Source organism: Tachysurus fulvidraco, chromosome 2, assembly GCF_022655615.1.
Source record: "Tachysurus fulvidraco isolate hzauxx_2018 chromosome 2, HZAU_PFXX_2.0, whole genome shotgun sequence".
Taxonomy (NCBI): Eukaryota; Metazoa; Chordata; class Actinopteri; order Siluriformes; family Bagridae; genus Tachysurus; species Tachysurus fulvidraco.
This window is the reverse complement of record NC_062519.1, coordinates 27,853,980-27,864,964: the sequence shown is the minus strand read 5'-3', so window position 1 is coordinate 27,864,964 and position 10,985 is coordinate 27,853,980. Positions and strand designations below refer to the sequence as shown.

Below are 10,985 nucleotides of genomic sequence, written 5' to 3'. Positions count from 1 at the left end.
GTGGACTCCATGAATAAGTCCAATAATGTAATGTAATGTTTTTGTCTAATTAAATTAAACAGAGAATATAAAAGAGATCTAAAAATAATAAATGTGTTAATGGGAACTATCTTAATGGATATTTTTGGTCTTTTGGATATTCGATAACATTATTTGTAACTATAAATGTGTAAAAGGCAAAAGTTTTGCATCATTAATTAATTAAAAATGGTAACTGTTGGTAAATTGCTGTGAAATAGCACAACCTGCTGTGTGTTACTCCTTATCTACTGTATATACAGTACGTGTTTGAATTGCATTATCAGTTTGTCTCCTAATAAATGACAGCTCTCTGTCAGTGCTTTTTGCTGGTTAAATGTTTTTTAATCCACTCACATCAGATCATTTGCTTATTGTGAGGCTGAAGTGACTTATTTTCAAGACTGAAGTGATGTGTGCTCAGACATAAAGCATCAAATGGAAATAAATTCTGTCAGGTTCTGTCAGGTTTAGACAAACAAAGAGATGCTCCTGATACAAAGCAACTTACTCCTGACACTGATACATAATTCATAATTATGAAATGACAACCACTATTAATTGAATGCAAATGCAAAAACTTTTTAATGAAGTTAATGTGATTAATTATTATAATTCGCAACGCTTCCATGTCAGTAGGTGCATGTGCATGATGTACGACCACGTGCAGACATGCTGCGCTTCCCAGCTATTCAGCTGAGCCCAGAATAAATCTATGTGTTTCCTCCTGAACAAATAGCACTTAATACCACAACGCACAGCATACACACCTCAGCTTCATTCATATCAAGAACAATGCCTTGCTCTAGCTCTGTTTACTTTCAATTTTCTGTAGGTAGTATTTTGTTTTAATAGAAGCAGCCCCCATTTACTCTTGAAGGCTGATTTCACTTTTATATGGGTGCCACAATAATTTGTATGGAAATGAGGCAGAGTAAAGCTGAATAGCTAAAATATACATTTAGAGCAAACCAGAACAGTGGCACTAACATTGGGCTTGAAGAGATCTGAGATGAGTGGGTTCAAATAAAGTGCTCTGTGATGCTCAGAGGTTCCCATTAAATGCTCCCACTCAAAACGAATGAAAACAACTCTAAATAGCATTACGTGTACTTTACTAACAAAGAACATGATACATATTAAAGGGTTATGGTCAGTCTGGGAGCACTGCTGCAGTCAAAGTGATTTCTGATTGAGAAGATAAATGAAGGGCTATTCTTCAGTATTTTACCTTGTTTAAGTAAGAAATAACACCTGAAAAACCACCCTTTCCCATGTCCGTGAGAAAAGTTAGTTCCTTTTATCACTTATCGCAATATAGCAGTCGTTCCCTGACCAACCCCTTTTTTATTCTTGAAAATAATTTTTAAAAAAAAGAATCGGCAAGTCATCATTCTTTGTAGGAATCTTACTGACTGCTACAAAGCCCTGACACTTCTTTAAATGTTGAATAAACAAGAATTCTGTTCTCCTAAAAGAATTCTTCACCATGTTACCATTTTGATAAATCATTAATGATAACTGATAATTTACTTTAATAAACATCTTTTTTTTTATCTGTTTTTAGGCACATATTTTGTGTTGTGTCTATCATACATGCCCATGTGAATGAGATCTTATTATAGGAACAGTATTCTATTAGAATTACTGTATACATTAAATTAAACACTTATTTGTTGTTCCTTACTTAAATGTTAAAAGGACACTTTTCAGGAGATTTCTGTTTTCTGACTGTTTTTTTTATTTATTTAATTATATCTCACAAAGTGCTGAACTTCAAGAGTATCATCAGATGTTTTCTCCTTAACGTTTCCACCAGGGATACATACAGGGGTTAAATTAGGAACTTCTCACTGTGATTTTAATTGTGCAGTCAGCATCTGCAGGTTCAATATTCCAGTAGGTCCTGTGATCATTGGAGCAAATGATATCACCTCAGTCACTGGAAATTTACTGTGGCAGGCGAGCATAGAAAAGTGCTATTGAAGAATCTCTGGTGAAAGACACTCATGTGCTGTATTATCTCAAAAGATTTTATTTTTTTTATAAATCAGGCTCCATACTTGATTAGCACTGCTGACAGATAAACGTGTCTTTGTGCTCCTGCGATACACAAAATGGTAAGATTATCATTATAAAATATATTTTTTGTCAGCACATTGGTAATACTAAAGCTAAAATAACACAGCCTAATATATGCTTCTTATAGTTATTTGGATTGTTACTAAGCTCCTGCATGGAATGGATTGGATTTGTGATCAAATCTCTTCTGCAATATAAAATGTAGGACAGAAGTAACAAGTATTCATGCTGGTATAGCTCATGACTGACTGTCAGCTATATTTGACAATGAATAAAAATGCTATTTTTATGCTACCCTTAAAGCTTACCAGACTGCTAACAGGTCATTCTGCATATATGGGCTTTTTCTCTTTCACAAGTTCATTCCTCCACATTGTGGACAGAACAGACCCCTTTTCCCTGCTCCCCACCTCAGCAGTTGCCATAGCAATCCCCTGGCCAATAATAGCCCTTGCATTTGCACCCTGAAGCCCAGAGAGGCAGATGAAAATGTGCTCACCCCCCACCACTTTCCAGAGACACCCCCACCAGCACCCACCCACCTCGTCTCGCCATCTCTCTCTGGCATGTCTCATTCTGAGATTAGACTCGGATATCTCCGGGATGGATTTTAAAATAAATCATTGTTTTTAAAAGTATGATTGTCTCATCACACAGGTGTCAAAAAAATCTTTAATGTTTTGAAAAGATTTTCAGAAGTCAAGCAAAATGTCAAAATTGGTTTGTTTGATTGATTGATTTTATTGTGATGTTTTAGATGCAAATGTACAATATTATATTCTTGAATTCTTCATTCGATAAATTCATAAAGGGTCTCTGGTTACAACCTAACCTTACTTCATGCTTCCTGTGTGCTGGGACTAATGCCAAAACAGTGAGAGAAAGCATGAGGATGAATATGATATGACACAACAGGAGATTGGATTAGATTTCCTGCTGCTTATTGAGCCATAATGCAGAAAACATTAACATCATAGAAAATAATGCGTACTCTTTAAACAAAGAAAAATGTAATAAAATACAAGAGATGGAAGAAATACAAAGAAGACTTGTGTGCCAGCTACTGACTGAGGAAATGCTAGTTGAGGCAAATGAAGCTGTAGCCAGCCTATTTGGAGGAAGAGGTGTACCATCTTCCTTTCTCTCTTTTCTTTCTCTATTTACTCTCTATAACCCAATGAGCCATGGCGGTCTGGCAGCAGTCAGAATTAACAGATCATCCTGTGCTTTAATTGGTAACCTTAAGATTGTCTTGAAAATTTGGAAACTTGCAAATATATGTTTGCTGTCTTTAATCCAGTATATTCATACAATACAATGCCCAGAACATTATGGCATGGAGGTTAAATTTGTTAGTTTTTTCAATAGAAAATGTAAGAAAAACGTATCATAATAAGTACCCATAATAGTCAGTTTATTTATATGACAACCTTGCATATGTATTCAGTTTAACTTTTATGGGTAATGCATATCATATAGGTGCAATATCCAGGTACACAATTAGTGACATTAAGCCCATCTATCAGTCATGAATGGCTGATATTTGAAGGCTGCCATCTGTTTTACAGTAGTTACACACTAAATAGTTTCCATGTTTTTTTTTCTTTTATTAATAATTACTAATACATAAGATGTTTATGCTAGATACTTAATAGAACTTTATGTAGAATAGAATGTAGAATATAATTTACAAATCAATGAAATATAATTCTACAATTTACAATAACTTGATAAAAAAAAGAAGCATTTCATTAATATATTAATTGTAATATCTCTGATTAACACGAAAGACATTCACTAATTCAATTGTGAAAGGGTACAAGTAAAATAAAGAAATAGTGATATACTGTATGTTTACTATTAGACCTTATACTAATATACACTATTATTTTATTGTATTTTATATACAGTATCATATTATATTCATTTATATTTGAGACTGATTGAAAAAAATAAACTGTGGTTCTTTCAATAGTAATTTACTTTAAAAGTAATTTCAATATGTCATTTTTAAGAAATATGAAATACCTCAAAATAAAGAGAATTTTGTATTTTTAGAGGCTGAAATCAACAGGTAGCTTTCGCTTGTAAAACCAAAATATCTATGTTGTATCTATGTGTCACAGGCCTTCAGACTGTCTGCAGGCCTTAAGACATTTACATATATATACACAGGGAAAGACACTCACGCATTGAAAGACCATTCATGCTTCCCAATCTTTAAAGTCAAGTGTTTCTAGCCTGTAATCATGCAGAATTTTGAGCATTGTAAACAGAAATTTCATTCAAACCAAGGAACACAAAACATATGGTTATGTCTCTGTGTGCAATTTGTCTTTACCTTCAACAATATTTTGAAGCAATTTTATCTGCTATTATATTTCTTGTGTTTCTCAATCACTGCTGATGACATGTCAGTGCCGCGGGTTTAATAAATAAGCCCCGATGGAAAAAATCTAGCATGTCATTGTCACACAAGTGAGTGACTAATCAATCAGTCAATCAGGTTGTGTTAATCAACAACTTGGTCTAGAAAGAAATGTGTCTGTGTCATATGTGCTTTTTATTATGACCACAGGTGGTGTGTTATTCAAGCTTAATCCACATTCAAGTCACTGGTAACAACAAATTATTGTGTAGATAGGAAAAATTAATAAACCTTTGTTTCTTGAAACAAAGGGAAGGCTTAGCACATTTAAAACCACCTGGCACATTGCCTTGTTGCTAAGGGCAGACCTTTGTACCGTTATTATGCATTTTTTATCTTCATTTCATGCTGTGTACATTCAAAGCTTTAAGAACTAACTCCTTCCTCTTCTGTACCTTTCATGGATGAAGTACAAACACTAACTACAGTTAAAAAACAGTTAGTTCCAGCCTACCAATTTGACTGGTCGAGCAGTGCTTACACTTATTATTTATTATATTTACTTCACATAATATTTCACTTCCTAGTTTAAAATTATTTATTAATTTTTTTAAATTATTATAGTAAAGTTTGGGACATAATCAGTGGACACGGCTATCGATACATTTTTCATGAATATACCTTTTGACTTAAAATATGAATGCTCATCTGATAAAGATGAAAATAAAGAAGGGACACACATTTTGGGATCTTTTTCTGCTGGCAAAGAAAAAATAAAGAAAACATTTAGCAATATTGTGTCCAAAATGTTACTTATTCTATATTCATTTCTTTTTCATAGAACTGTTGTATAAAAGTAATCATCATTCTTGCAACTGTGTGGTTAAACTGAATATCTGCATGGTTGTGTTTATGGCACGCAGCCTTCAGCTTCGAATCTGCCGCAAAATCAAGGCTCCAGTCAGATATTTTTACCTTCAAAATACACAAAAATCTTATATTGAATGTGGTGTAACTACACATGAAAGTAGTAGCTCAGTGGTTAAGGTGTTGGACTACTGATTGAAAGGTTGAGAGTTCAACTCCCAGGACCACTAAACTGCCACTGCTGGTCCCCTGAGCAAAGCCCTTAGCCCACAGTTGTATAAAAATTAGATGAATGTAAGTTGCTCTGGATAAGGGTGTCTGCTAAATGTCATAAATGGTCTTCATTCTTAACTAGCAAAATATTCTGAGGGCTTTTATTCATCACATATAGCTTTATTTTATGTTACTTTTACCAGAGTATACAATTCTTAACACAACCTGCAGTTTTCCATTAATAGCTTATCGGCATATACAGTACATCAGCATGTTGCAGTATTCATGCAAATCTGTGGACAGCATGCCACATATAAAGCAAAGACAATTTCTCATTCTACAGTTCACATCTTAATTTACACGTGTTTGGCCACAAAATCAGAATCAATACACATAAATTGGTCACAATACACAAAAACTGAAATCCAGCATTTACAACTTTTGACAATAAAACAATTTACACATCAAGTATATTGGATTGGCACTTAAAAAAAACCTGTTAGAACAGGAAGACATGGGTTTTAGAGCGACTCTGAAACCTAAATAGACATTTTTGGAAAAAACAAAACAAAAAAACTAAACAAAAAAAAAATAAACATCAGCACTTTTTTAAAAACCACAATGAATCTGGAGTAGAGTTTTTGATCACAAGAAATTTATATCATCACAGATCAAGTTTTAGTTTGTTGAATTAAGCAGCATTTCAGGACATAATTTGCAGATTCTGCTGGTTAGCATGCTCTGTGTTTTGGAGGGATTTTAAAGAGGGCTGTCACAACAAATCATGAGTCAAAGCTAGGGTCATGAGTTTTCTTAATATTTTACCATTACACAGTCACACAGTCCATCTTTCCATCAATACTTAAACTCCTATTTCCTCAGAGTTTGGTTAATTCTATTATTGCAACATTTCCAATCATTTACTTTTATCATGTCTCTTGAATAATAGAAATATTAATATTGAATTTAATTCAGCCAAATATGTGAAAATATAGAAGAAAACAGCAAAATAATGTTTAAATGATTCAACTTCATAGTTCCCCATTGTCACTAATCTAACTAATATTTCACTAATCTCTATTCGTCAGAATTTATTCAGTGCCCAAGAAAAAAAAATACAGAAAGAATTTAAAAACATAATCTTCAATTTTTATATTTTCCATATAGTGACATATATGAAGAGTTCTTCAGAATAGATTTATACTCAGCATAACATGAAATGATAAACTTGATTAAGAGTTGCAAACCTTCATCTTCATCATTAAGGCGTTTGGGTCTCACAAAACTATTCACAAGAGTTAACGTATAACAATACACCACTGTCAGACAGGGTGATGTAATGTCCTCCATGGTGTTTATTCATCCTGCAAATTGATGCATCCTGGATCAAAGCTGACATTTGCACACAGAATCATTCGGGGGATAGAGCTAAATGTTCAAAGGCCCTGGCCTCCATAGAAGAGAAAAGTTTTTCGTTTTTTTATTTTGCTATCAAGGAGGATATTTTCTGTCTGCATCAATTTACACAAGTATAAAACAACAAAATTTTCACTGCCAGTCAAATCTTTTTAAACTCCTACAATTTCTTAAACAGTTAACAAAACCTAAATCCTTGTGGAATTTATATTGAAACCGTAAATGTAATATTTTAAAACATCAATATATGTTTTAATCAGAGTGATAAGGTTTTAAGGTTTCCAATGCAATCTAAATTGTTTCATTTCAATAAAATAGTCATTTCTAATATATCTCAATTCATTCACAGCTGTTCCTTGGACAGACTTTCAAATTCTATGAAGTATTTAAAATGAGCAAATGATTAATACAAATGTTAAAATGTATTTTCAGAATCTTTTTACTGGTATTGTTTCTTTGCACAATATTTAAAGATATATCTTTTATTCAAACCAGATGAAAATTTGTACATATACATACTATAAAGGCTGAGCTAGAGTGTAAGTTATAGTCATGAATAAATATGCCACTGCTAAATGAGCTGCTAATACTATATGGTAACAAGCTTAACTGTTTATTTAAATGTACATTAAAGCCAACATGATTAAAGCACTAAGCCATCTTAAGCCTTTGCAGGCTTAAAGACCAGACAGCAGCTTCCCCAATGGAACCTCTCTCTCTCCAACTAGGCTGTCCCGTTTCAGGCTAGTACCCTTGTTCACCACTTTGATCTTCAGAGACAGGCTTTTCACCTGAGCTGAGCTCACAGAATCAAAAAAGAAGTCCTCATTGAAGACGGGATTGCGGCTGTTCTTGATTATAGTGCTTCTCTGCTTTTGCTGCTTTCCTGGGTTGAGGTAAAGTGACACACAGCAGTTAATGCTCTTTATATCAATTGTCTGGTCATAAAGATCCTCAGCAGCAATGAGGCGTACACGCAAACGTGCAGCTCCTGGGTCATAATCAACACAGAGACGCACCATGCCTCCCTTGTGGAGGTTGACTGTGTGTTCTTTTTGCTGTCTGTCTTTCCCATGCTGATGATCCAGAGGTCCACCAGCTGCAGGAGAGTGGAGCCTCCTGGGTACGCTGGGGCTGGGCTCTGCAGAGCTGCACTCATCTGTGGACAGGGAACTGTGTCTGGCAAAAGTCCTCTTGGCTTTGACAACTTTGGCCTGGGTTTCATGAGTGAAGATCTTGAGCAAGGAGGCAGAGCGGGACAGCAGGGGTGAGCTGAAAGGGGAGGATTCAGCTGAGGAGCATGTGTCACTCTCGCCCCCACTAAAATAGCGATATGGGTTGATGTGGGACGTATTGAAATCCAAAGGGTTAAGATGGCTAACTTCTATGCTGGTTTTGCCTGGTGACTTGCGTTGGGTGTTGGGGGACGTGACTGGGCTTGTGTGGTCACAGTGAAAAAGTGACTCTTTCCGGCGAGTGTGGGGACTCTCCATTAGTGTAGCAAATCCATATGAGGTCTGAGTCTTCGGAATATATGACAAAGACATAGCTGTCTGGGACTGAGGGTCAGCATTGGTGTCCCCTGCAACAACATCATCTGCACTCTCGATCTGAATGATGTGTCGGTTGGCAGCCCTTAGCAGGTTTTTGGTGTCTCCAGCTAGTTTGCTAACCAGGCGAGGACTCCGAGGGCTGCTGACTTTGTTGGCAATGGTCTGCTCTGAGGTGGAAGGCCGGAGACTGTCCTTGGGCTTTACTTCTGATGTTTCAGTCTCTGGTGGAGCGGTCACCAGCTTGGGAGGGATGAAGAAGTCCGGTATCTTATCAGGTGTGAGAACATTGCTGTAGATGGGTGCTTTGTCCTGTTTGTCTCCTGTCTCCCCTGGTCGGGGAGCATTGTTCTCCACTGAGCTCCGGATTTTCTCCAGAACCCACATGATTCTTCACGGGTCTTACCAACTAGAGTGTACAGCTGGATTTATGTCTGCAACAGTAGGTAAAGTTGATTAACATACACATATGATGATAGATGAAGGAAGTTTTGCTGGAAATGATATCCAAATGAAATAAACTGGTAACTGATTTTTTTAAATAAATGTGCTATGGAAAGTCTTTGTTAAGCAGAAAGCAAAAATTTGAAGCTTTGTTTACTTGGTGATGGCTGTTAGTTGGGAATAAAAATGTTTAAAATATGATTGCTTAAAATTAGAATCATAAACTGCATATGCAGTGTGAAGCAGGCAGGCAATTGACTTTTCAGAGAATGTTAGAGGAAACTGATAAAATAAGAAATCTCAGATTGTGTATAGTTTCTCAGGTTTTATACTAAAGAGACGTGCATATTATTGAAAAATGTTCAATCTTAATTATTTAACATTTAAATAATTATTAAAAGGAAAAATAAAACATCTTTCTTTACCATATTTTAGTTTCATTAAATATGGTTTTACAATGGTATTGATGTTATCACATTAGCTCATAGCTTTGTTCAAGCTGATTGTCTAATAATATTCTTCTAACTGAAATATTGGTGATGATACAAGAACGAATGTTATGTTCATAAAAATGTATGTCTATTGCACATAGTCTAGTCTGTTCACCATACTTACATTTAAGGAAAATGATTGGTCGATGGTTAAGACTGGTTTATGTTTTAGGCCGGTCTATGTTTTAGACTGGTCTATATTAAGACTGGTCTATATTTAAGTCTGGTCTATGATTTAGGCTGGTCTATATTTAAGACTGGTCTATGTTTAAGACTGGTCTGTGTTTTAGACTTGTCTATGTTTAAGGCTGGTTTATGTTTTAGGCCGGTCTATGTTTTAGACTGATCTATATTAAGACTGGTCTATATTTAAGTCTGGTCTATGTTTAAGACTGGTAACTGATGTTTTTTAAATAAATGTGCTATGGAATGTCTTTGTTAAGCAGAAAGCAAACAAAAAACAAAAAAATTTAGGCTGGTCTATATTGATCTTATGTTGTAAAGGGCAGGGGCGTCACTAGGCCCTTTTTAGGGGGGCTTTAGCCCTAAAGTTCTGCCCAGCCCCCCTAAAAAAATTATTTGATTAAATATTTTTTGATCGCTTCAGTCCCCTTTAAAAACGCATTTGAAGCGGCGACAAGCTCCGTCATGTCTCGGCTCCTCCCCTGAACTGAGTCTGCGTGGATTCAGCGCGTTTTTCAATCCGCAGGGACGCCGAGCAGAGCGAACATCAGAGAGTACAAGGTGTGTGTGTGCTTTTATTGATGGATTGCTATGATATGACATCTGCATCGGTGCAGCTCTTGTAATTGCAGTGTACTGGACCAATATACAGTTCGGTTTCTCATCCAATGCGTCTTCGCTGCGTTCAACTTCAGCCCTTATCGCAGTGTGATAGTATACAACCCTACCCTGGGGGCTGAGCCCCCCTAAAATGAAAATTCTAGAATCGCCCCTGGTAAAGAGGCTGTCAGGAGCAACAGGTTGTGTTGAATAAAGCCAGGCATAATCTGCAAATGAATTATCCAAAACCATAAAGATTTTAAAAGCTTCTAATAGACAAGATTATTGTACTGAAAACTACTGAAATCAATTCAGCTGCAGTGTGGACTCCAGTATGGAGCATTAAAATGCTCTTTAAAATGAACACACACGCGCGCGCACGCACGCACGCACACACACACACACACACACACACACACACACGCGCAATAGCACTATTTAAGATAAGATGAGTAAGGTAAGGCTAGTAGAACATCCTCTGAATGCTACATGGTGAATTATTATTATTATTATTATTATTATTTCCTTATAATTTCCTTAACTTGTTAAAAGAAAGCTTTAAGGGTAAAACTAGTTACTTATAAATACGTAAACCCCGAAAGACACCTGTTGTACTATAGCAGACATTACTTACTGTGAGCTTTTACAGCTTCTTACAGCTCTCCTGTGGTGAACCGCTGCACACTATCGGCTCACGTCAGTCAAGATGAACGTCCTTTATTCGAGCGCGAGCACCAATTCGCTTTCAAAAAG

The 10,985-nt window shown here is 35.8% G+C and overlaps 1 protein-coding gene across 1 annotated transcript; it reads right to left on the bottom strand.

Moving 5' to 3' along the window:
* Positions 1–5,721: 5,721 nt before the first annotated feature.
* On the bottom strand, positions 5,722–10,985 carry LOC113657728 (C2 calcium-dependent domain-containing protein 4C). Its single transcript, XM_027169697.2, has 2 exons — positions 10,867–10,985; positions 5,722–8,948 (listed from the first exon to the last, which is right to left on the bottom strand). Exon 2 carries the CDS (start codon positions 8,899–8,901, stop codon positions 7,642–7,644), a length of 1,260 nt encoding a protein of 419 aa, XP_027025498.1. The 5' UTR covers positions 8,902–8,948; positions 10,867–10,985; the 3' UTR covers positions 5,722–7,641.